This window comes from Delphinus delphis, chromosome 15, assembly GCF_949987515.2.
Source record: "Delphinus delphis chromosome 15, mDelDel1.2, whole genome shotgun sequence".
NCBI classification, from domain to species: Eukaryota; Metazoa; Chordata; class Mammalia; order Artiodactyla; family Delphinidae; genus Delphinus; species Delphinus delphis.
Genome location: NC_082697.1, coordinates 18,282,894 through 18,310,533, shown reverse-complemented (window position 1 = coordinate 18,310,533; position 27,640 = coordinate 18,282,894). Strand labels below are relative to the sequence as shown.

General features: G+C 46.1%; 1 protein-coding gene across 2 annotated transcripts in view; it reads right to left on the bottom strand.

Annotated features, from left to right (window-relative positions):
* CHD6 (chromodomain helicase DNA binding protein 6) overlaps window positions 1-27,640 on the bottom strand; it is a 212,800-nt gene that overhangs the window by 25,883 nt on the left and 159,277 nt on the right. For both annotated transcript variants that reach the window (XM_060030773.1, XM_060030774.1), the window contains exons 21-27: window positions 26,856-27,058; window positions 25,579-25,778; window positions 24,509-24,668; window positions 19,067-19,156; window positions 16,690-16,793; window positions 10,936-11,065; window positions 9,204-9,264 (exon numbers count right to left, since the gene is read on the bottom strand). In XM_060030773.1, coding sequence (XP_059886756.1) covers window positions 9,204-9,264; window positions 10,936-11,065; window positions 16,690-16,793; window positions 19,067-19,156; window positions 24,509-24,668; window positions 25,579-25,778; window positions 26,856-27,058 — 948 coding nt within the window. The remainder of the gene's footprint in view (window positions 1-9,203; window positions 9,265-10,935; window positions 11,066-16,689; window positions 16,794-19,066; window positions 19,157-24,508; window positions 24,669-25,578; window positions 25,779-26,855; window positions 27,059-27,640) is intronic.

Genomic DNA, 27,640 nt, shown 5'->3' with positions numbered 1-27,640 from the left:
GCTGCTCCTCCAGGCCCGGCTGCCTCCCCTCTTTGGTCTGGGTGTGGGTGCAGGCAGTGGCGCGGCAGCACAGACCTGCAGACCCAGGGAATTTCCTCTAAGCCCTTACAAAACTCCAGGGCCAAAAGAGCGGCGATGAGCTGCCTTCCTACATTTGTTCGCCAGGAACTGTGCTGGGTTCAGGAGCTCTGACAGTGGGAAGGATGGAGTCCTTATCCTTCTAGAGCCCACATTCTGGCCATTACAAGAGACATAAAATAAATACTGGCCATGTAGTGTGATGAGTGCTCCTAAACACAGTGGGAAAACCAGAAAGGGTCACCAACTCTGCATGGCCCAAATCAGGTAGGGGAAGGACATCTGAGAGGTGACTTTTGAGCTTCACATTGAAGGACACAGGAGTTCGCCAGGAGGAGAATATAAGAACTCTTTGTGTAGAGGTAACAGGATGCGTGAAGGCGCAGTTAAAAAATATCCCACAGCAGTTTTCATTTTGCAGAAAAATCAAGCATCCTACTACCTTCATAAATTTCATGTAGAAATAGAAAGTAGATACACATCAAATGTCATTAACACAAAATTCAAGGATTTTATAATGGAAAGACTGAAGGATTTAGAAAAAGATGTGAGCGGGCAGACACTGCTCCTGAGGAGTATGACTTCTTTTGCAGCTCATTAAAACTATTTGAGCTTCCCCCGTCTAGAATAGGGATAAGAACAACGCCTAACTGAAGGGGAAACGTGCTTTGTAAGCGTGGAAGTAAGCGTGGAAGTACTCCATCTACATTCAAATATCTCTATTTGAGTTCAGAGACCCCTTGATCTCTCAACTCATAAGAATAGAGTCATTGTTCAGTTCCTCATTGAACTTTTCTTATAGTGGGATCTGACCATTTTAGGCATTAAGTTTCCCTGCAGGAGTTTCTTCCTAGTTCACTGTGCACATGAACTCACCCTCCTTTTACAGAGAGCACCTGCTGTAGGAAGTGCTGCAGAGCGAGGACAAGACTGCTGGTTAGAACACAAGGACTACACCAGGCAGAGCTGGGCCACTACTTATTACTATCTCAGTTAAAGGAGATAGTAACCTCCCTGCATACTGGGTTTGATAGAGAACGATTTCCTTTACCATTCTAGGCTCTAGACCATCCCAAACACAAGTAAACTTTCTGACTAACTGCTTTAGAAGGCATGTCCACTGACTAGCTGCAACTGTTTACCAATCAAAAGCTCTACTGGTATTAAACAGAAAGGGTGGGGGAAGGGAGTAGACTAATCATCTCACATGTCCCTCTAAAGTTCTGTGGTTCTCCAACTGCCACGTTTGAAGAGGACAACAGCACAGTGAGCTCTGGAAGGCACAAGAGTAGCAAGGGGTCTGGAGACAACATGATAAGAAGAAAGAGGAATTAAGGATACTTCACCTGAAAAGAGACTTAAAGAGATTACGGTAGCTAGTTGGTCTCAAAATTTTTTAGTCTTATCGGAGAGGAAAGTAAGAACAGTTTTGCTCTTTGCAGGACCAGAAGAAAACTAGACAGAGTCCATGGAACCAACTGGGAGTCAGATATCTGGGTCAGAATGAGGAAATACCACCCAACAATGAAATGGGCTTCCTTGGAAGATAGCACATTCCCCCTTTCCCTTCATGGATTCCTGGAAGCACCTACATCTGCCTGGTATGCCCCCACAGTGATGTCGCAGTAGAAGGGATGGAACACTGAGACCATGCAGACATGCGTTAGGGTCCTTGCAATGCTGAGATTCTCCCATCTACTAACCAGGCCCCCCTCCTATGCCCAGGTCTGTTTAATTCAGATGAATTAACTTAGTGATGGATGATACGCTCTTTGGGCTTCCTTAACCTGCTGATCTGCCTGAGAACAGAACTGGGAGACGGAAACACCCAACCAGTGTCTTCAGTACAAGGGCTGGGGCGTGGGGAGAAGGCTTGGTTCAGATGTTGGCTGTTCCTCTACGTTTGTTATTCTAGCACATGGACTAGAAGTCGATCTTAATCTGTTTATAATCTGTTCACCTCAAAATCTGGGAAAGGCACTCCCCATTCCTTCTGCTTTTGATTATATTCTATAGTCCAGGTTTTAGGGATCTGAAGAGCAAAATAAATAATACAGGCATTATTTTCATAAATGAATTTTAAAAAAAGGAGTCCCAGAGGAGTTTAACCATACTATAAGGAAACTTGAGTTATTTTACCAATTCTGCCACAACTCCCACTTCAGTGCCCAGATCTCTCCAAGACTGAAGTAAGCATGAGTTAAGCATGTGAACTTTACCATGAACAGCTTTCAGAGCTGGGTCTGGCCTGTGGTTGGTCTGGGGGCTGCCTTTTCATAGAGGATGCTGCTGGGAGAAGGGGTGTGTACGTACAGCTAAAACACTTCCTACTCTCTTGACTATGAAAAGAATATTTGATCAGGAAAAAAAAAAAAGCCAGAATAGCTAGAGAATATCTAGTCTGAACGCTATCATCTAGTAGCTGTGAGAATCTGGCAACGTCCTTAACTTCCTGGGCCTGAATTTCCCCAGCTCTCACATGAGGGCAATAACACCTGAAGCTCTTACTTCACATGGCTGAGGTGAGGATCAACTGAAACAAATGGCAAAAGTGCTTTGGAAAGAGTAAAGTTCCATATGAATTTAAGGTACTATTTTCATTTCTTTGGTACTCAAGTTATTTCCACGGGAAAACACATCCCACATTCCAGACAAAGGAAGTTACTGTAAAAGCTAGGCAGAGCTTCTACCAGAATGGCAGAGCTCAGATTTTAATTGTCAAGACCAAACCCAACTTCCTTCAGGTCCAGGGTCTGAAGCTTCATGCTGATTTGCTTCAATCCACTGCTTCGCAAACCTCAAGGAGATATGGAAACATATCTTCAAAAAATAATTATTTCTTACTTTGGGAAAGTGATGTCATTGTTACTGTTACAGCAATCAGAGCTGATGGAAACCAAGGTAAATACCATTCTCCAAACTAGAGCCAAAAGAAGAGAATTGAAAACTTTTGATTGGTGATCAGGAGGAGAAGAAAGATTACTCTAGTAATGGAGTCAGGCGAGGACAATGCTACAGTAACCTCTGGGATACGGAACCCATGAAATTCTAACAGATTTATTTGCTCCACTGAAAGCCAGAGAAAATGTGGTCAAATAGTGCTGGGGCCCTAGTAAGGTTTTGGTCTGCTTATGCAAAGCCCTAGAAACTCATCTGTAAAATGCAATATAGACTTCTGCTTCTGGGAAGATGCATATTTCCCTATTCCACACAATATTTACAACTAAAACCCCTGGACATTATATATAAAACAAACCTAAGAAAACTCTGAAAGGTGAAGAGAAGGCAGACCAACCAGGGACTTTGGGACACATGGGATGACACAGTGGTGAGTTTCCTGGGTTTTCTTTTTTGCCTTATATATCCTAGATCTGGAGGTAAAGAAGCTGGCTATCTGGAAATGACAAAGGGTACAGACAAAAAAAGCCCCAACAAAAGCCTGCTCTCTCTAGTGAAGGACTAGGAAAAGGGCAAGCTAGGAATGGACAAAATGTTAAGACAAGATGTGCTACACTTCAGCTCAACATAACAGAAAAAACTTCTGCTCACCACATCCATGCCGGCAGAGGCTGAGTGGGCCTCTAGAGTCTAAAGGTGGACTCTAGACTTCCACCTTTGCCAGGCTGGAACAGGGCTCCCCATTCCCCTGCTGGGTGGTGTCAAAAAGCCAAGTAGGGAGCTGGGACTTTTATCCCTGCTAGGTGGTAATAAGGTCCCCAACACCCATGGTGTCAGCAAAGACCATGTGGAGATCTAAACTTCCATTCCTGCCCAACAGTAATGAGAAACACCCCTGCCTTGGGTATCTTCAGGGGCTGACTGGGAACATTAACTCTACTCCCACCAAGCAGTAAAAAGGTGGTGTACTCTGCCACCCACCCTGCCCCATTCCCCTGCAACAGAGGTGTCACAGGCAATCAGTTACAACAGAAGTTTTAAATAAGATCCTGAGTTTCACAATGTAATACCCCAAATGTTCAGGTTTCAATCAAAAATCACTTATCACATCAAGAACCAGGAAGATCTCCAACTGAATGGGAAAAGACAATCAATAGACGCTAACACTGAAATGACAGAGATCTTAGAATTATCTGACATAAGAATTTAAAGCAGTCCTCAATGAGGAATTCTGAACATACTTGCCACAAATGATAACACAAAATCTCAGCAAAGAAAAAGAAGATCTCAGCAAAGAAAGAGAGATCCAAAGGGAAATTTTGGATTTGAAAAATACAATAATGAAATGAACCAGACCAAACAAAAACAAGAACACAATGGACAGGCTCAACAGCGAATGGAGGAGAAAGAGAAAAGAATCAGTGAGCTCTAAGAGAGAAAAATATAAAGTACCCAGTGTGACCAACAGAGAGAAACAGATTAAAAAAAACATTAAACACGGAATTCCCTGGTGGTCCAGTGGTTAGGACTTGGCGCTTCCACTGCTGTGGCCCAGGTCCGATCCCCAGTTGGGGAACTATGATCCTGCAAGCCATGAGGCACAGCCAAAATAAACAAAACAAAACAAAAAACAGAACCTCAGGGACCAGTGGGACTATAACAAAAGATTTAACATTCATACCATCAGAGTTCCAGAAGGGGAGGAAAAAGGAATTCAAGAAATAATGGCTGAAAACTCCCCAAATCTGGTGAAAGACACTAACCTACAGATTCAAGAAGATGATAAACACCAAACAGGATAAACTCAAAGAAGTCCACACACACAAAAATCACAGTTAAGCTTCTGAAAACTAAAGAAAGAAAGAAAAAAAAATCCTGAAAGTAGCAACAGAGAAAAGACACCTTACCTAAGGGGAAAAACAACTTGAGTGACAGAAGATTTCTCATCAGAAACCAGGGAGGCCAGAAGGAAGTAGCACAACATTTTTCAAGAGCTGAAAGAAAAGAACTGTCAACCCAGAATCCTATATCCAGTGAAAATATCCTTCAGGAATGAACGGGATATTAAGATATTCTCAGATGAAGGAAAAATAAAAGAACTGTCAACCGTAGACCTATCCTAAAAGAACAGCTAATGGAATTTCTCTCAACAGAAAGAAGAAATCTTGGGACACCAGGAAGAACAAAGTAAATAAAAATACAGTAGATGTTCCTTATCCTCTTGCATCTTCTCAATTATATTTCAGAATTGCAGCAAAAATTATAACATTGTCTGATATGATTCTAAATGTATGTAGAAGAAATATTTAAGACAATTATATTATAAAGGGACAAAACTAGAAGTAAGGACACTATACTTCACTTGAACTGGTAAAATGATGATACCAGTGGACTGTGATATATTATATGTAATGAAATATCTAGAATAACCACTAAGAAACTTAAAAAAAAACCCAACAAAACATACCCAACATAGATAAATCAAAAAAGGGATCAGAAAAAAGTTTCAAATAACCCACAAGAAGTCAGGAAAAAGAAAACAGAGAATAAAAAAATGGAGAAAACAAAATGTCAGACTTAAGGCTTAATGCATCAATAATTACATTAAATGTAAGTGGCTGAATACATCAACTATAAGACAGGGTGCATTAAAAAATATAACCCAACTAAATACTGTCTATAGAAAACTCATTTCACATAGGCAGGTTGAAAGTAAAAGGATGGAAAAAGTTATATCATGCAAACATTTATCAAAGGAAACCAGGAGTAGCTATATTAATATCAGATAAAGTACACTTCAGAGCAAAAAAAACCTATCAGACACAAGCAGGTACATTATATATTGACAGCAGAGTCAACCCATCAAGAAGACATATCCTAAAGGTATATACACCAGACAAAAGAGTTGCAAAACACGTGAGGCAAAAACTGATAGAATTGAAAGGAGAAATACACAAGTCCATAATTATAGTTGGAGACTTCAATACTCCTCTCTCAACAACTAGACAGAAAATCAGCAAGAATACAGAAGAACTCAACACTATCAACTAACAGGACTGCATTGACATTTATGCAGCGCTCTGCCCAACAACAGCACAATACACATATTTTTCAAGTGCCCATGCAACATATACCAAGAGAGACCATATCCTGGGCCACAAAAATAACTTAACAAATTTAAAACCACTGAAATAATAGAGTGTATTCTCTGAGCACAATGGAATCAAACTAGAAATAAAAACCAGAAAGATTATACGACAATCTCCAAATACTTGGAAATTAAATAACACATGTCTGATAATCCATGGGCCAAAGAAAAAGTCTCAAGGGAAAAAAAAATTAATTGAATGAAAATGAAAATACAACAAATTTTACTATTTATAATAAATAGTAAAAATCGTGGGGCCTAGCTAAAGTAATGCTGAGAGGGAAATTTATAGCACTGAATGCATACATTAAATAAGCCCAAAAGTCTCAAATCAGTAATCTGAGCTCCCACCCCAAATATCTAGAAAAAGAGGAAAATAGAACAGAGGGGCTTCCCTGGTGGCACAGTGGTTAAGAATCCGCCTGCCAATGCGGGGGACACAGGTTCGAGCCCTGGTCTGGGAAGATCCCACATGCCGCGGAGCAACTAAGCCTGTGTGCCACAACTACTGAGCCCGTATGCCACAACTACTGAAGCCTGTGTGCCTAGAGTCTGTGCTCTGCAACAAGAAGCCACACACTGCAACAAAGAGTAGCCCCCGCTCACTGCAACTAGAGAAAGCCCGTGTGCAGCAACAAAGACCCAACACAGCCAAAAAACAAACAAACAAACAAAAACAAACCAAAAAAAACAACACAAAACTGGAAGGAAAAGAATAATAAGGAGCAGAAATCAATGAAATTTAAAATAGAAAACAGAGAAAAATCAATGAAACAAAGTTCCAATTCTTTAAAAAGATAAAGCAGACAAATTTCTAGCCAGAATAATAAGAAAAAAAGAAGACACAAATTATTAATATAAGGAATGAAACAGGGAATAGCATTATAAATTCTGCAGACATCAAAAGGATAACAAGATGATACCTCACTGTAGTTTTGATTTGCTTTTCTCTAGTAATTAGTGATGTTGAGCATCTCACACCAGTCAGAATGGCCATCATCAAAAAATCTACAAACAGTAAATGCTGGAGAGGGTGTGGTGAAAGGGAACCCTCCTAAACTGTTGCTGGGAATGTAAATTGATACAGCCACTATGGAGAACAGTATGGAGGTTCCTCAAAAAACTAAAAACAGAACTACCATATGACCCAGAAATCCCACACCTAGGCATATACCCAGAGAAAATTATAATTTAAAAAGATACACACACCCCAATGTTCCTTGCAATGCTATTTACAACGGCCAGGACATGGAAGCAACCTAAATGTCCATCTACAGAGGAATGGATAAAGAAGATGTGGTACATATATACAATGGAATATTACTCAGACATAAAAAGGAATGAAATAGTGCCATTTGCAGAGATGTGGATAGACCTAGCGACTGTCATACAAAAGGAAGCAAGTCAGAAAGAGAAAAACAAACATTGTATATTAATGCTTATATGTGGAATCTAGAAAAATGGTACAGATTAACTTATCTGCAAAGCAGAAATAGAGACACACATGTAGAGAACAAACTTACGGATACCAAGGGTGGAGAAGGGGGGGTAGGATGAATTGGGAGGCTGGGATTGACACATATACACTACTATGTATATAACAGATAACTAATGAGAACGAACTGTATAGCACAGGGAACTCTACTCATTGCTCTGTGGTGACCTAAATGTGAAGGAAATCTAAATAAGAGGGGATATATGTATATGTATGAATTTTTCATAGTTTTCCTCCTTTCCATATTTGACTGAATCATGTCAAAAGAACTCAGAAGCCAACTTGAGGAGTTTTCCATAGGCCATATTTTAACAGCATTAAGAAACAGGGACTTCCCTGGCGGCACAGTGGTTAAGAATCCGCCTGCCAATGCAGGGGACATGGGTTCGAGCCCTGGTCTGGGAAGATCCCACGTGCTGTGGAGCAACTAAGCCTGTGCACCACAACTACTGAGCCTGCGCTCTAGAGCCCACAAGCCACAACTACTGAGCCTGTGTGCCACAACTACTGAAGCCCGTGTGCCTAGAGCCCGTGCTCTGCAACAAAGAGAAGCTACCACGAGAAGTCCGTGCACTGCAATGAAGAGTAGCCCCCGCTCGCCGCAACTAGAGAAAGCCCGCACACAGCAATGAATACCTAACGCAGCCAATAAAACATAAATAAATAAATAAATAAATAAATAAATTAGTGACAACACCAAGAGCCAGTGAAGATGAGGAGAAAGTGGATCATTCATACATCACTGGTGGGAATGTAAAATGGTACAGCCACTCTAGAAAACAGCTTGTCAGTTTCTTGAAAATACTAAACATATAACTACTACATGACTCAGCAATTATACTCTTGGACATTTACCCCAGAGAAATGGAAATGTAAGTTCACACAAAATCTGTATGCAGATGTTTACAGAGGTACTTGCAATAGTGAAAAACTGGAAACAACCCAGATGTTTTTCAATGGATGAAGGGAGAAATACTACTCGGTGATATAAAGGAATGAATTATCATTACACACAACAATCTGGATCCATCTACAGGGAATTATGTTGAGTGACAAAAGCCAAGCCCCTAAGGTTACATACTGTATGACTCCATTTATATAATATTCTTAACATGACAGAACTACAAAAGTGGAGAATAGGTTAGTGGTTGCTAGGGATTAAAAAGGAGGTGAAGGTAGGAGGGATGCAGATGTGGCTATAAAAGGGCAACATGGTGGATCTCTGTGGCGGTGGAAATGTCCTATATCTTGATTCTGTCAATGTCAGCATCCTGCCTGTGATACTGTATCATAGTTTTGCAAGATGTCCCCCTGGTGGGAAACTGGATAAAAGGTACACGGGATCACCCTGTATTGTATCTTACAATTCCATCTAAAATCTACAGTCACCTCAAAAGCAAAAGTTTCATTAGAATAAAAGGGCAACGCAGTCTGTGAGTTGACAATTTTTACAGTAAAATGCTGGGGAAAATGCAATGCAACTGCAGCAATGCAATCAAGTTCCCAAAGACCAATATACCAAGATGGGGATTTCTCTCTTGATATTAAAGATAGTGGATTACAAACACAGCACATGTGACTCACCATTTGTTTCTGGAGGCCATCTACTTTGTCTTCTGTATTGTCTTCTTTATCTGTGTTGCCTCTAAATAAAATTAAAAATAAAAAATAAAAAGCATCACACACCACCTAGAAGCTATTTTGCAACTAGGATGCTTGCATGAAAATCCCCCAGAATCACTGACCAAAGAGAATATTAGTAGATCCCTTGCCCCACAGGCCTCAAAATCTTGGTTTTTCCAGTGTTACAACTTCTACGAGCAACGACTTCCACTCAAATGAGACTTTAGCACGAGACTCATGATCTACTCAGGCAAGTTCAGAGGCCGGCTATTCAACAATGATGCTATCTTTAAAAAGGTAATTACTGCCCATCAAGAACTGTCTGGATAAGCGGCTTTGATAAAAGAACAGAGTCTAAGGCTGACAGCCATGCAAACTAGGAGTCCTGATGTGCTGACCCCCAGATCCCACAGTAGGATGCCGTGGAGGCAGAATCGCTCCCCACATTTAGCGGCCGTCACTTCCTTGAAAGGGAGCTCTGCCGTGCATGCTGAGGAAGGACACTGCCCTCCGGACCATCAGCTGCTCGTCCCTAGATTAGCTGCCTAACATCTTCTCCCTTGTGAGCTTAACTACTGCTGATGCCTACCTGTTTTTCACGATCCCTGGTAAAATCAACTTTGAAGGATTCCTGTCTCAAATATTCTTCTCTCTGTTGTTCAGGTCCTGGGGGCAGAAGGAGCCTCCTACCTTCATTGCTTAACCACAGAAAGAACAGCCACCCCCAAAGATACCAGCTGTAAGCCACATTCGGGCACCTCCCCCAGGTGGTGTTTTCCCTGACCCCGTGTGCCCAACGTTAACACCACTGGTCCTTCGGGCATTTGTTAGTATCTCTCTGAATGCATCTTTATTATCTTCGGGGCAGAGAACGTTACAATAGCTAGGGCGTTCACCAGGAGCTAAGGACAGATGGAAAATGCATTTCATCCTTTTCTCTGCCTTAGCACATGGTTAGGGGGCCTGGCATTGTGCACCCTCATGTCCAGGCTTGCCCGTGGCCCCAGGAAATGCTACTTTTGGGGGGAAGATCAGGCCAAAAGCTTACCAAACACAAGCTAAGAGATATATGCGATGTTTTCCAGATATATATATATATGAAAACCACAGCTTTTCGCTATTTAGCTTTCCTATGAATTTACACATTTTGGAGTTATGCCCAAAGTAATTAAAACTCGACAAAGGGGATGCTTCCATATTTTTTTGCACACAACCCAGTGACAAGACCTGAATGCCACGGCCATCAAGCAGTGGCTCCTAAGTCCACCTTACTCATGGACCATGAAATCTTTAAATAACACTGGAACTTCATCTGAGGCACTTCAAGGTCAGGAAGCCTGAACTTGCTGTACCGCTTCTTAACTTTCTGCCAAGTATGAGAAGTTATGAGAGGTCTGAATTCTTCCGAGAATCCTCTGACCAGACGAGCCTGATTAAGGAGTAGGCAGGATGGTGGGCAGCTTGGGGAACTCAGGAAGGACAGGAACTGGTATCTGGTTCAAAGTGTTTGGGATTCAAGGGAAAAGCCTGAGGCATCGTAGGATGTAACCAAAGCAGCAATTCTGGAAGGCAGTTCAGGTTTAAGGGAGATGCCAGACCGTGAGGAAGAGACTATTTTAGAGTGCTGGATGTATGCGGTCAGAGATTCGTGGGGCGACAAGTCACACTGTGGTTGGCCCATGAAGCGTCTCACCTTTCGGGAATGTCTGAGGTCCCATCTGTAACACCCTGCTCTGCAGAAAGGGACTTCTCGTCTGGCATCCCAACCTTCTCCAGGAAGCAAAGTGCTGGGTCTGCTCTCATGGCATTGTACCTCTCGTAACCTGATCAGGGGTAATGAGGAACAATGAGGTCATGTCAGAACTCACAAGATCTGCCTTGCGCCCTAGACAGTCATTTTGTTTCCCTTATTAAATAAAACGCAAAACAAACAAAAAAATACTGATTTAAAAATGACCGGATCCTGTAAGATTTCCTGTCAGGGGAAGATCCTTGCGCTAAAGTGGACACCTTTGAGGAAGTAGTGCTCGCCCCAAAATGAAAGCTGATGTAAATATTCTGCATCCGTGAAGACACACAAGATACAGATACAATTCCTACTTGTTTGCGTCTTTTGGACAGCAAGGGAATCAGGCAAGCTGGTTTTGCAATGTCTTCCCCTCACCAACCCCCCAACTCTGGACACCCTATTATCTTGTCATCTCATGAACAGGCCTAGTTTTCTTATGGTCCAATTTTATCCCATGTGTTAGAAAGGGAAGCTGAGCAAAGTAATGGATGCAAAGGATGAAATATAAAGAGGACTACTGTGATTGTCGATTGGATTAAAACAGACCCGTTCCCTCTATATTCACAAACTCAGTATGAAATCCTAATCTACTGGCCAGGGCTTTGGAACTGCCTCTCACCATATCCCCAGAGTCAAAAATAGATGGAGGATTTCTGATCCAGAACAGAGACCTCAGACAGAAGGCAAAATGATGAAAAAATATCCCTTTTAATTTGATGATGCCATGCACGACAATTTGTTATTTTATTGAATCTAATGTAATCCTATAATGAGACAGGAATATTTATTTGGTCACAGCTATTGTCATATCGAACTATTTTGGGGGGAAACTCCTTCATGATCATCAAAACCCTTTCCATGTTGCCCCTAAGTAAATCAATTTCTAACTCTGTAGTATGTACAGAGAGACCCCATCACAGGTGATATAAGGTGCTGTACCTAAAATGAGCACCGGCTTGGCTGCTAGTAACAGACTTGATTCTACTCTGTTGGGTATTTCCCTTCTATATTGGTTTTTGTTCTGGTATCACTGTTGATGCTGTTCTAGCCCTCATGTGTAGTCAGCACCTGGTACTTTTTATCTGAGGAGCTGCAGGTGCTTTATCTTTTAATTCAAAGTGACATTTCTGCCATCTCCATGACAGGTGCTGCCTGCACGAGGCATATGGCAGGAGAAACTGGGGCCTTATGTTCTTCTTTATTCACTTATTCCTTAGGGCAATTGTTTGATTACTGTAAGCCTCTCTCATGAGACTGTGGGCTCCCCAGGGACAGAATCTGTATCTGTTTTTACTCATCATTATACATTCAGTACCTAGCACAGGGCCTGGCACTGTATACACTCAACAAACCACTGACTGGATGTGTCAGTTTGGCCCAGACTCTCTTCCAATAATCACTGTAGGAAGAACCATTCTCACCCTCTCCCCATGGTCTGCCTCAGCTCACATCACAACAGAAATGCCCACCATGCTCCTGCTGTCTTGAGGACATGCCTGCCATCGTCTCTACCTGCCCCCTCCCCAGGAAAAGAGGGATGCTTTATCTCATAGCTGAGATGGTGAAACCTTCCTCCTCTGACCCTTTATCATGGAGGGAGGTTAACTGTCCATGAGGGTCCTGCCCTCACGCATGCTGTGCTGGACAGGGCCTGAAGCAGGCCAGTCGCTTCAGGTGCCTACTACCTGGGTGAGTCTCTGCTCTGCAGACTTCTTCTTGTCATGTGCAGGCCTGAAGTCTAGACAAATTCGGCATTTCTATTTCTCAACCAGCTATGAAGCTGGAGGCGAGGAAGAGTGATTGACCCAGTTCCCTAGAAAACCCTAACAACTGTCCTGAACAGACAGTAGTAGGAGCTGTAATAGCAACATAAAGACATAAATAGAGCAACAGGTGGCGTAGGCTGCTTGCCTCTCTCCACTTAGTCTAGAAGTTCCTCTATAAGAGTATGAACAGAAATACTAAAATCCATAGCTTGATGAGTATTTCATAAATCCAGGCTGCCTATTTCCTAATGCGATCAAGAGCGGTCAACAGCATCATTCAGCACAGATTTGCTGCAGGGTCCTTCTTGCTGTAAGCGGAAGCTCCAGCCAGTTCTTCCACGGGGGTCAGCTCGGAGATGGAACCGGGGCTTTGGTCTTCCGATCTGAGCAGGGTCGTAGCAGGCTATGTCTGGGATGGAGCAGAAGATCCACAAAACCTTGGACGATGAACAGCTGTGTATTTCTTAACAAAGAAAATGGCTGCAGCTCTACAGCTCATACTATGTCTCCAGGGCATGGAGGCAAGGCAGAGAGAGCTCCTGATAGAACCCTGAAAAGTAAACGCCAGACAGCTTGGCTCTCTGAAAATATCACATCTCCATCGGCTGCTGGGTATCTGGGAGTTTGTCACCTGGTAAGACACGTTGTGTGGGTTTGGTTATCCTGTGGAGAGGGCTGTTTCGTGGGGTGATGAGGTGTGTTACCCAGGTGAGGGCAGGTCTAAGCCTAGGCGCACAGAATGTCTGCTGGAGCAGACCCAGCAGAGCAGCCCCCCGCCAGGAGCAGGATCTGATCTGGACTACGCAAGACACCAAGGAGGATGGGCCCACGCAGCCAAGCATCGGCATTGGTCCAACCCAGCCTAGGTTTGACTCCAATGTCACTGTCCAACTACACGGGTCTGGTCCCATCCAAGAGGGAGCCAGTCTGCATGTGTGGCTTAACACCGGTCCCCCAGCACTGGGTACAGAGGCTAAGTCTTCCCCATCTTTACAGCGTGTCTGCTAAGCTCATCACATTACACCAGGTACTTCAGGCACTGCATGCATCACCTCCCCGACACCTGCCCCCCCAGCTCTGACCCTGAATACCAGAGCTCACTCAACTGGGAGAACCTGAACGGAGTGGGTGATGCACCATCTTCAAGTCTCACAGGCGTGCTCAGGAAACACTTAGGAATTATTAACTTGCAACCCTGCGAGCTGCTTCACTGAGCAGAAGAATTTTAGATTTGGAAGTAACCTTAGATATCATCAGATTGACTCTACCATTTCTGATAAGAGACTGGTTCGTTGTGCTTCACGGAGAGGTCACATGGTTCCTCTTCTCATTTCAGAGCTGAGTTCTAGCCCTGCACTGTCCAGCAGAGGAGCCACATACGGCTAATTAAATTTGAACTAATTAAAATTACATGATATTAAAAATACAGCTGCTCAGTTGTATTAGTGACATTTCAAGCGCTCAACAGCCACACACGGCGAGCGGCATCCATAGAGGACGGCGCAGAAACGGGACACTTCCATCACTAGTAGTAGTTCTAGTGGACAGCACTGCTTTAGCCTAACCTCAGTGATTTGAAAAATTTTCATTGAATTATAGCTGATGTACAATATTATGTTAGTTTCAGGTGTACAACAGAATAACTGGACATTTAAATACATTATGAAATGATCATCACAATAAGTCTAGTAACTATCCGTCCCCACACACAAAGCTAATACAGGATTACTGACCATATTCTTTGTGACTTATTTTATAAATAGAAGTTTGTATCTCTTAATCCCCTTTACCTATTTTGCCCACCAACCCACTTCCCTCCCTTCTGGCAACCACCATTTTGCTCTCCATATCTATAGGCACCTGTTTTGTGTGTTCATTTGTTTTGATTTTTAGTTTCCACATATAAAGTGAGGTCATGTAGCATTTGGCTTTCTCTGCCTGACTTATTTTACTTGGCATATTACTCTCTAGGTCCATCCATGTTGTTGCATATGGTGAGATTTCATTCTTTTTTATGCTCAAATAATATTTCATTGTATATATACACCACATCTTCTTCATCCATTCATCCATTGATGGACACTTAGGCTGCTTCCATATCTTGCCTACTGTAAATAATGATGCAATGAACATATCTTTTTGGATTAGTGTATTTGTTTTCTTTGGGTAAGTATACAGAAGTGGAGTTGCTGGACCGGATGGTAATTCCATTTTTAATTTTTTGAGGAACCTCCATACCGTTTTCCATAGTGGCTGCACAAATTTACAATCCTGTCAAAAGTACTCAAAGGTTCCTTTTCTCCACATCCTCATCCACACTCGTTCTTTGCTGTCCTCTGATGCTTGTGGGTCACCAACCCGGGGGTGTGGGTCCCAGGCTAGACTGCACCTCCGCCTCGCCTACGATTCTTGTTGTGGCTCCTTCTTTACGTCTCCATTTGGGGAACGTCTTTTCTGCTAGTCCTCAGGTCATTCTCAGACACAGCTACTCTGTAAGCAGGTGTAATTTCCACATGCCCGTGGGAGGACGTGAGCTCAGGACGTTCCTACTCTGCCATCTTGACTCTGACTCCCTTACCCCAGTGGTTTGATAAAGGGCTCTCAACAGCACCAGACCCTCCCCCAAAGCCTGCATTTGTAACACCAGAATCTACGTTTTGAAGGGTTCTTCATTAAAATAGGTACACGCGTGGTTGTTACGTAAATATTGCAGGTTGGCCTGCAAATGTTGAAGAATTCTACTCACAGGGCGTGTGTTAGAAAGAGAGTTAACCTTCCAAAGGCAGAGGAATAAGTGACAGTGGACAGCACCAAACACTTGTTATGCACTAAGCACTGTTCTAGGCCGCCCACATATACTGTCTCATTTAATCTTCAAACAACTCTCCAGGTAGGTTGTCTTGATACTCTCCCCAGTGTACAGGTGAGGAACTAGGTCAGAGAAGTTTATGACTTGCCCAAGGTCACACATTTAGTCACTGGCAGAGCTGGCAGTGAAAGCCAAGTACACCTAACTCTTCCCACTTTAACCCCTGCTCTCCAGTTCAAAATTTTGGCTAATTCACCTGGCAGGGAAGGTGTGTATTAGGCACATTACAGTGGATATTATCTGGGACTTTCATTATTCATTTTAACAGTTGGCTGAAAACATGGGCAGGTAGTTAGAACAAGGCCAGAAATGAAGAAACAGGACATTTATTTCAGTTTTTCCAAGCTATTCAAAAACCTACCTCAGTCCCCTTTAGTCTCTAGATTACCACATTAAAAAAAAAGAAGATGTCTATGCCATCTACTATTCTTGAATTTTTATACCAATAGGGCAAAAAATACACACTAGGAATATGTAGATTAGCTAGAACGACCTTAGAATTCTGCATACATGTGACATGCTAAAACCTAACATTTCCCCCATTTATTTACTGCTTTACTCAAGAAACCCTGGGGCCTACCACGTGACAGGCACTAGGCCGGAGGCTGGGACCGTAAGAGTGAACAATCCCACGCACAATGGTGCGGTGAGGCTAGTGAGGAAGATACACACTGAACAAAGCCCTTGTGGCCACCCTTTCAAAGTGCCTCACTGATACTTATATTTGCTATATTTTCATGACTCACACATTCATCTGGCCAAATTTCTGAGAGGACAGAGGTGAGGCTCTACTTTCTAAGAGAGACATGCAACAGGCCTATGGAATTTTTCAGGACAGAGAAAATGTTCACTGAAACACGCACCGTGTTTGAACACGCCAATCAGAATCACTGAAACACTCACCGTGTTTGAACACGCCAATCAGAATCACTGAAACACTCACCGTGCTTGAACACGCCAATCAGAATCACTGAAACACTCACCGTGCTTGAACACGCCAATCAGAATCACTGAAACACTCACCGTGCTTGAACACGCCAATCAGAAGCGACTTGTCGGCCTCGGCATCCCACCAGTCCACTGGGATCTCCACGCAGTCGATGTCGGGCAGAGGCACGTCCAGCTCCCTGTGGAAGGAAGGGCGTGGACTCAGAGTGCCGTCAACACAGACAGAAAACAACACAAGAGCTCCCGGCCTGAACCCTCATACTAAGCCACATCCCGGGCTGCATGCTGAGAAGCTGAAGCAACAACAAATGAGAGGATTCAGATAGCTGGGGGCCAAGATATCTTAACCAGGGCTCTGCCCCTGGTTTACAGAGGGAGCTACATCAGCAGATGTACTTGGTATTCAGGCTCCACTCAGACTGAATGACGCAGAATCTGAAAGCACCTCGTGGAGAACGCACAGTCAGCCAGCCTGAGGGCTCTACCCGTGTCAGGTGGCTCTAATGTGCCTCTTCGGCTGACAGCCATGGCAAAAGCCAGCAATACGTTGGTTATGTGAAGGCAGAACACCCCTTCTGACTTCATACATGATACATGCATTCAGGTGTCTGAATTCATACAGGATCAAATGCTGCAAAGTGCCCAAATCATCTGGATTCAACCTTTGGAGACCCCAGGCACCATTTGAGAACAAGCCAGTCTGCACTGCTGCACGCGGGGTGTGAAGAGAGCCTTTCAGAGGCTGGCAGCCACAGCAGGAGGCACTTCCTGGTGAGGGTCTGCTAACGGACTGCTGGGTAAAACTTCTGGCCAGAGGGATGAACACAGCTCACCCCAGGGAGCTGACATGGAGGGATCAGCCCCTCGCTGAGTTTCTGTCCATGTTCTGAGAGCCCACATGGACCCTTAGCTGACTGGCTTTATTTGTCTGAGCACCATCCTTACTCTTTTGAAGGCTCTGGGGTTTTGGGGAGAACATCCATCTGGATGGCTCTTCCCTCCCACCTCCCAGCTGCCTGGGATGGTGCCTCTGCAATGCTGAAGTTTCTTCTCCCATCAGGTTCTTCTTGTTGTGACACAGGGCTGCCTGCCCCTTGCCGGGCCCAGCTCTCCCTGTGGGGATGGGGCTCCTTGGCCCCCACCTCTCCAGGCAGTGCTCCCTAGCTGGCTCCACTTCAGGGCCCAATGCTCTGCCTGCGTGGTGCCGTGGGCTGAACAAATTTTGGGGGATGAGCTGTGATTCATTCCTCACAGCACTTTCTGCACAATAAGGCATTTAACCCGCACGGGACCAGTGAGAGCTAAGATTGAGGGAAGCAGAGGGAAGGAGGGAAGCGGGGGGAAGGGGGTGGGCAATGGACCTACTCGTTCCACGTTCTACTAACTTCCCTCCAACTACGCATCTAAGAAAGCACATGATGGGGAGGAGTAAATTCAGATACATCACTTCTGCCCAGTTAACACTGGATATAAATAAGCAAGTTGAATTCTGCTGCATATACATGACTGACAAATTGAACGTTTTAGCAACACACCCCACCTCCCTATCCTTACTAGAAATGCCCATAGTAACTACCAAGTAGTAACAGTCAATGAGATGACTGGTCCTAATTACAAAATGCCTCAGGGGTAGGACTGTCATTGCCTGTCACCTCTCTCCTTCTTTAGTGCTCCTGTGACCACTGAAGTCATTAGCACTGCCCAGTGGAAAGTAAGAGAAAGAAACCAGGGCCCCAGGGAATCTCAAAGCACAGTTCAAATACCAACACTTGCTATGTCCCCTGGGAACAAGCAGCGTTGTGGGGGCCAGAGCAAACTGCCAATCTGGGGAAGGTGAAGGAGGCTGTCTGGGGATCCCACTTATACACTGTGACTTCTGACAGTCCAATCAAGTAGTAGCTGGGGGCTCAGCAGCCTCATTCCCCCCAATCCTGGGATATTCCCACAGGATTCTACAGCTTTGGAAACACTAGCTTACAAAACTAAGGCACAACACATCAAATGGTGGCAAAGTATTAGTAATACGACTAGCAAATAAAGGAGAACCACTCAAAGGTAGAAGAGGACTAAGGCCAAGAGTGGGATTCCAAGTAGAGCTTTTAGTCTACACCTGTTGGATCAAGTATCAAAGTCACTAATATCTATCGAACAATGATTAGCGAAGGTAGAGAAATGACTGCTTTAAAAGCAATTTTACAACACTACTGGGAGAAAAAAACCCCAACTAAGAACCTCACCAAGAGCTGTGTTTGTAAGCAGCTGTTTTCTCCTTTATTTCACTCGTGGATGACCTGGCTGAATCATCCTCATTCTGCCTGCCTGCTCTACCAGAACTGGTCCTGGGTGGGAGGGAACACGGGCCTCTTGAAACACAGGCAGGTTTGTCCATTTCCATCAACAGGCATTTCATGGCAATGCTTTTACACTGGGAGCTAAGGTTGACCTGTTTTACCTGGCCGGAGTGCCTTCAAATGCTTTATCCGCTGCTTCTCCCAGTATTTCAGCTTTTAGGTAGTACAGCATCCGGACCCGCAGTAGTACCCTATGATACGTGAACACAGTAATGAAACACATTAGAACCCATAAGCTGCCTGTGAACTGCCATCCCCAAGCTGACCTGGGGGACTTCCGGGCGCTCCCGGGTTGTTAGGGCTATGAAGTTATATATGAGAAAGGACTAGAAAAAGAAAACACCAGGTATTAATGGCAGAAATTATTGTGATATCTCCATTTCACTCAAGAAAATGTATCTCATCAGTCATCTGTTAAGGTCATCCTGTGGGCGTGGGAGGTGAGGGAGGGGAGGTGAGGGCAGCAGAAACAGCATCCCACCTGGTCCTTAACAGCAGCGGTCCCCAACTTTTAAAAAAAAAAAAAAATTTTATTTATTTTTTGGCTGTGTTGGGTCCTCATTGCTGCGCGCGAGCTTTCTCTAGTTGTGGCGAGCAGGGGCTACTCTTCATTGTGGTGCGTGGGCTTCTCATTGAGGTGGCTTCTCTTGTTGCAGAGCACGGGCTCTAGGCGTGTGGGCTTCAGCAGTTATGGCACGCGGGCTCAGTAGTTGTGGCTCGCAGGCTCTAGAGCGCAGGCTCAGTAGTTGTGGCGCAGAGGCTTAGTTGCTCTGCGGCATGTGGGATCTTCCTGGACCAGGGATTGAACCCGCGTCCCCTGCATTGGCAGGCGGATTTTTAACCACTGCGCCACCAGGGAAGCCCAGTCCCCAACCGATCCCTGGCACCAGGGACCGGTTTCGTGGAAGACAATTTTTCCATGGACCCGGGGGGTGGGGGGTGGGATGGTTCAGGCAGTAATGCGAGCGATGGGGAGCAGCAGATGAAGCTTCCCTTGCTCACCCGCCCCTCACCTCCTGCTGTGCGGCCTGGACCACTACCAGTCCATGGCCTGGGTGTTGGGGACCCCTGCTTAAGAGGTCTCACCCTGTCCACATGGCAACAATGATCTCTCAGGCAAAGATGCCTTCCAAGAGGCTCGTTACTAGTTTCCTAGTTTAGTGACGGGTGAGGTTATGTTGAATGGTGCTGTTTTCAAATAGTTTCACTTGCACATAGTTACATGTTACATGAATATTTTAAAGTCTTTTTCATGGCGATACTGCCAGAGAGCAATCCCGTCTTCTCTCCTGTGATTCGGCACGGACCACACTCAGGCTTCATGCAACTGCCCCAGCAAGTTTGAGATGAGGCAATTAAGCATCTGTTGGGCAACTGGTGTGTCCTGCACCGTGCTGGTACCGTGAGTATGTAACACAAGTAAACGTTAGTTTAACCTTGTTCTTGAGGAGCCTACAACAGTCCAATCGTGAAATAAGGCCAGCCACAAGAGAATCAGAGCACAGCAGACGGCCGTGGGGGTTAGGGGCGGGTGGCTGAAGGTATGCAAAACAGAGTGAAAGCCAAGGACAGGCACAGAGAAGCCCACCACATCTGAGGAGATGCTACAGTGAGGGTTACAAGAGTACCTGCCACTGTGTCGACACCAGGCAAGAGTGAAGGCGAGCTACTAAAGCAGAAGCCCGGTTTACAGGTACTTCTGTAGGAACTGATCTCCATGTAAGTTGTTTAAAAAGAGGAACGAGGGCTTCCCTGGTGGTGCAGTGGTTGAGAGTCTGCCTGCCGATGCAGGGGACACGGGTTCGTGCCCTGGTCCGGGAGGATCCCACATGCCGCGGAGCGGCTGGGCCCGTGAGCCATGGCCGCTGAGCCTGTGCTCCGCAACGGGAGAGGCCACAGCAGTGAGAGGCCCACGTACAGCAAAAAAAAAAAAAAAAAAAAAAAGAGCGACGAGAACACAAACAGCATGTAAAGTAAATACTACTTTAGAGAAGGTAAGAGGAGGCTGTGCGTTCCCACTGCTGGGCCCTGCACAGAGCATCTCTGGAAGAACCCAGTTAACCGTGGTCGCCTCTGGAGAGGGAAACAGGGGCGCTGGAGTGGGAGGAAAACTTACTTTTGACAAAAAATATTAGTTAACACGTGTATGTATTACCTATTCAAAAGGTGTTTAAATAACGAGGGGTTGAGGCCTCTAAAAAAACATAGTTTCTTAGATCTGGGTTGGAAGCGCCACTGTGGGCTTAAGTTGTAGGTGGCAACATAGAAGCCCAAACTCTTAGATGGGAAAGAACCCTTACTTTTCTGCCATACCATTCCTTACCTCAGTTGTCAATCAACTCAATTTCGAGATGTTTTTTCAAAGCTCAGAGAATGAGAACTCTAAGAATTTGCAATCGTCCCTGATCCTTCTGCCTAGCTGGCAGTAGCTGACGGCCTCCTTAGCAAGAACTGGAAAGAGGCTGTCTTAGGTATAGGATTCCTGCCCGCCTGGATCTACCTCAATCAGAGGAAGGCTTCCAGAAGACGTAAGATACAGCTGTGTCTATATCTCCAAAAAGAGGCAAAGGTGTTGACATCGGGCAGTATCTGCGGTACAGGAGAACAGAACTGAAAGCCAGTAGTATTCACCTATACTGCAAATGAGAAGTAAATCAACTCAGAGGACGGACAGACAACTCCTCTTAGAGAGCCACTTCCTCGCAGGCTGAGATGATAACCCCAGGTGGCATCTGACCTCACAGGGAAGGAGATCTGGAGCTGGTCTGTGACACCCTTCACTTCAGCCAAACAAAACCTATTAAAACTTTTGGCTGGCGGTATTCCCTTTTCTTTCATTTCTTTCTTCTTCTAGAAAACTATTCTCTTGGTATGAAATATACTTCCAGAAAGTGCATTTTGCATAAATGTACAGCTCGATGAATTTCCACATACCAAACGCACATGTGTATCCAATATCCAGATCAGGAAGCAGAACATTTCCCCGGAAGGCCCCCCCGGTAGGCCCTTCTGGTCACTATACCCACTCTGAACACACAGTCACTGTCCTGACTTCTTATAGCTTAGATTCGAAGCAGCTGCTTTTTAACCTTTTGAAGTTCTTTTGATAACAACTTCACGCCCCTAAATACTACATGTACTACTAATTACGCAAATGCTTTGAGTACTCACTATCTGTCAGCATGTATCAGCTCACTTAATCTTCATAACGATGCTGAGGTAGGAACTATTATCCTCATTTTTAAAATAATTCACCTGCAGGTAAGTAATGGGGCCAGGATTCAAATCCAGGCAGTCCTGACCCCAGAACCTTTCTTGATATTGGGTGATATCACATCTGATATTGGGGTGGCAGTAAATTTGCTAATTAACAGAGCCCACAATTCTAGAAGCTCACAGTCCAGTTATGCTTAAGAAACTCTGCCTGTTCTCTGGTGCACTTCAGGACAGAACCAGGACCCAAGATCAAAGGGTGGAAGATTCAAGGAAGCGGATTTTAGATTCAATATACAGAAGGACAATTAATTAGAATCATGGTAATTAAATGAGTACTGCTGAGAAGTGGTAAACTCCCATCACTAGGAAGGCTCGAGCAGAGGCTGGAGGAGTCCCTGTTGGGACACTGCCCACAGAATCCCCACGCTGCGTGGGAGGAGCTGCAAGACCCCTGCCGGCTCTGAATCTCTTGGCTGCTGAGCCAGGACTAAAGAGGACAGTACTCTCCGTCAGATTCAGATGAATAAACAGCAGTCAGCTTCTTCAAACCCAGAGAAGTGCTTTACTGCATTATTCTTTGATTCTCGGGGTAAGGCCCGCACTCAGGAAAGACCTTGGGGCTGGTGGTTAGAAATGTTAAGGAATTCCTCAAAGGTCACAGTTAGTTCGGCTCAACATCTGTGATCATCTGTGCGGGTGTCAAGCGAAGTTCTATGTTAATCTCTCCAGCTGGGGATGCGAGAGCCAAATGTTGCTGCTATGACTTAATAAGGCAAAACCCGAGTCCTTCGTGCTGCTCTTCATCGTTTACTGAATAGATTCTGATTCTGTCATGGCTACAAGCACCGCCATTCTCCAGCCTACGAGGCTGACGGCCACAGAGTTACCTGCTTTCTGTATTCCTCGTCACACGTGATGGATTCTTCTTCAGTCACAGCTCTCGTATTTGACCCTTTCTCCCCAATTCTACAGTCAGCACCCTAATCTAGGTCATCACGATCAATACTTAGTATTATGACAGAACTCTCCTAGTTGGCCATTCAGCTCCAGGTAAACACCTACTCCATCTTGCAAATTGTTACCGGATTAATTTTTCTCCCCCAGTATCACTTTTTATCATGTCTCACTTGTTCAAGAAATATGGTTGCTTAGTACTTACAACAGACTCCTCAGTGAGCCTGCCATACCAGGTCTCCCATCAAGGAGCCCTCGTCCCTGCCAGCTTCCTTTCTGCTCCCTCACAGTGACTCTGATCCAGTCAGTGAACATGCCGTTGGGTCCTGCCCCAGCCAGGCTCTGCTATCAGCAGCAAGTGCCCTTTAAGTCTTGTCTTGAGACCTACTGCCCCAGAGAGCTTGTACCTTTGTGTGCGGTAGTTTTTTATTACAGTATTGGGCATGAGACCTACCTTCAAATATTTGGAGGGATCAAAGGACAGGGTTAGACTTCAGCAGTAAAGGAAAAATAACCACAACCCAACAACTACAGAACCATTAGGTTGATGCTACAGGGAGGAAGAAAAGACCTAGCAAAACATCTTGATTTACAGGATAATACACTCTTTATAACCAGAGGTGTGCAAGCTGAGGCCTTCTCACTGCCTACCAGGAATACTGAGGAGGTAAGTCTTGCCTGGCCTAGGAAGCTGGGCTAGATGGTTGCCAAGGGTCCTTTTACTTCTAACAGATACACTGTACAGCGATGCAAGTACCCACATGCAAACCTGTCATTGTTTCGTGGCTGGGTGCCCTAACTCCCCCAAACTAAACTTCACAAGAACAGTTTCATTTTCTATCACTTTCTCCTTTATTTCCGCCTGCCCCACCCCAGCTCTTAGCCTCGGGATATAAAGAATACTATCTCAAACGAATGTCCACCAAACACCGGGAGGCCATGAATGTCAAAGCAAATCTGAAGAGGAAGCAACCTGGCAAGCGGGTACGGCTGAGAGCGGTGGCCACCAAGGCCAGTCTTCTGCTCTCCCTGATGTGCCCTCAGGGGTGGAGGGAGGGAGAGGAAAAGGAGAGTGAGCAGTGAAATCACCAGCGTCCTCCGTGGATTTTGAGAGTCAGGTCAGAAGATCCTGTACGAACTGCTCTGGTAAGAGAGGCCGGGTTCCGGTGGAGAAAAGGGATGATTAAAGGAGGTAGAGAGGATTCTATGCGACTGAACCCTGACCCAGTTTCGAGCACACAGCCTATCCGCCTTTCCAGACCTTGCACGGTGGTACAGGGGCATCAAGTGGCCTCCCACAGCCCTGTGGGGGGTCCCAGGAAGCCGTGCTGTCAGAGCGGAGCTGCCACCAGGGGTGAGGGGGGCACACTCACTTGTTGCAGTGCTGTTTGAGGTGCTTCTTGTAGCCATCATCGTGCAAGACCACCTCGGGGTTGCAGGTGGCCAGCCAGTCTGCGTTCTTTAACTCCGGGAGCAGCAGCTGGTTCTTCGTTTTCTTCCCCTTCCTCCCTCTGGGGACTGGAGCGGACAACCCTGAGACAGAAAGGTACGGAACATGAGCCGAGACGGCTTAAACGCAGCTGTCGGAACAGAGCTGGCCTAGGGTGGCAAAGAGGCAACCAGGCTATGCACGGTGGCCCTGGACGACAGGCCCCACTCCTCCATCCCCCAGGCAGGGATGGCGAGGAGACAGCCGGTCCCCTACTTAGTAACCCCTAGGACCATTCAGTCAGGCAGCAAGAATCTACCGAGTGTCCTGCAGGATCAAGAAAGGTGTAGCAGGGCTTCCCTGGTGGCGCAGTGGTTGAGAGTCCGCCTGCTGATGCAGGGGACACGGGTTCGTGCCCCAGTCCGGGAAGATCCCACATGCTGCCGAGAGGCCGGGCCTGTGAGCCATGGCTGCTGAGCCTGCGCTTCCGGAGCCTGTGCTCTGCCCAGTGGGAGAGGCCACAACAGTGAGAGGCCCGCGTACCGCAAAAAAAAAAAAAGAAAGGTGTAGCAGAACCTGTGCCCGTGGGGACCTCACAGCCTAGCCGGGGAAAAGGAATGCTCGGTCTGAGACGTGAAGGTGAGCTGTGTCTCAGCACAGGGAAGGAGCAGTACAACGAAACGCACAGACAGAGGTGGAACTGAGGCAGGGCACGCTGTGTGAGTCCCCATATCAGAGAAGGAACCCCTGTGACACCCCGGTTAGTGGGCAGGACCGGCACGTGGGGAACTTCAAGAGGGCCCACCTGCACTTAAACGAAACATCACAGCTAACACTGGATGATTCTGAGGGAGAATGGACATGGAAAACACCAGCATCCTTTCCCACAGGTAGCCTTCTGGAAATACACCCGAGGAAGAGATGTGCCCAAAGCACGGCAACACGGGCCCACATGGGAGGAGAGAGGGAACCACAGGGGTTTGCTTCTCGGCTACGGCCCGTGCCACCCCTCACCTGAGTGGTTCTGGAGGGTCTGGGCCTGCCCATCTTTGGTAGGCGTGATCAGCTCCCAAATGAAACTCTTGATCTTCTCGTCCCCCTTGTAGTGCTTGACACAGTACACCAGCAGGGCCCGGCAAATCATCTCCATGTCCTTCTCGTTCAGATGCCACTTGAATCGTCCATGGGTCAGAATGTCCTTCCACCGGCCCCAGCTGAGAGTGGAAATACAGAATGGTGTTAGAGGGCGGAAGGGCCACGCATGCCTTCAACATTGCAGGACAAACAGGAGCCGAGTGCTTCTCGACCCCTGCTGGGCTTCCTGATCACCCTGAGGGCTTTGTCCTGAAAGACCTTCGAGGATCGCATACTGTAGCACACCAAATGTCACTGAGGTGACCTGGACACTGGACACAGAGAGCTTCATACGACCACTAGAATGTTAAGAAGGGAGGGATGAAAATATCTGGAGCGAGGAATAAGTCTGGAATTAAAACAGAGTCCAGGACATCCCTGGTGGCACAGTGGTTAAGAATCCACCTGCCAATGCAGGGGACATGGGTTCAATCCCCGGTCCAGGAAGATCCCACGTGCTGCGGAGCAACTAAACACGTGCGCCACAACTACAGAGCCTGCGCTCTAGAGCCCGCGAGCCACAACTACTGAGCCCACGTGCCACAACTACTGAAGTCCGTGCGCCTACAGCCCGTGCTCCACAACAAGATAAGCCACCGCAATGAGAAGCCCGCGCACCGCAATGAAGAGTAGCCCCCACTTGCCGCAACTAGAGAAAGCCCGCGCGCAGCAACGAAGACCCAATGCAGCCAAAAACAAATAAAAATAAATAAATCTATTAAAAAAATTATTAAAAAACCCAACTGACTCCAGCTGCAGTATTTGAAAGCAATGGTGAGCTCCCAGAAGCTAAACCCTCCACTTCTACCAGAGCCAGAGCCCTGCATGAACCATGCCTTAACTCTAACATCTGCTACACTGATTCCTTATATGTCCTTGGGGGAAAAAGGCAGGAAATCAGTACCAGGCAGTAAATTAGTACCAGAGATCTGCCGTGACAAGCATATGAGAAAATCACGGCCCGTCTACAACATGGCAGCAGAGTGCAGTGACTGAGAGGGGCCGCGGGCAGAAGGCACAGCTCCCTCTTCTGCCAACAGAGCCTCCATCAGCCCAGACCCCAGAGGCGAGTGGAGAGACACACTGGACAAATCTCAGGGACTGAACCAAAGAGGGGAAAACAACAACAAGAACAAACAGGTGAAGCCAATACCCACCCAAAGATGAGCAGGTTCTTCTCCACCCGGAAGCACTCGGCTCGGAGGTAGCGTCTGGTTTTGTCATTGAGGCGCCTGGACCTCGTGGGCCTCTCATCAGAGTCACTGTCCAACTCTGAAAACTCCATGAGCTCATCCTCCTCAAAAGAGTTGTAGTGTTTGGTCTGCTTCCTCACGCGCGGGCGGTCAATCACTAAGCTTTCCTGGAAACAAGAGAGGACTGCTGGGGAGAAAGTCCCCTTCACTCTCCCTGTATCGCAATGCAGATCCTGCTGCTGTTCCTCAGGACACATTTGGGAAAGAACCACCCCCATCTCGTCCTCCAGCAGGAAAGCCTCTTCCCAGCACACCTGCCATGTCCATGACAAGCAGAGGGGACACTCTGGGACTTGATGAAGTTGGTGTGTCCCTCCGCCCCCAGTGCTGGCCGCCCCCATCTGCTGGTTTTGCAGTCTAACGGGGGCCTGGGCAGGCGAGGACCCCCAGCGCCAGAGTGGCCTCCTGTTCTTGCCAAGAAGGGTGGGAGTGGTGCACCCCAGCTGTTGTGCCCGGCATGCGGAGGCCGCCTGTGCTCTGGAGACAGGAGGAGTCGGAGAGCTCCATCTGCTCAGCAACTTTTGGAAGACGAACACAAGTTACCGCCACTTCATTCTGCCTTCCACTGGTGCCACTAACCTTTTGTCTTTCATGGAAAAGATAACCTCTAGCTCAGGAAACTCACCCATTCTGGCGGCTCCCTTGGCCAAGACCATCACTTCTCTGGTCTCCATCACTTCATGCTTCTC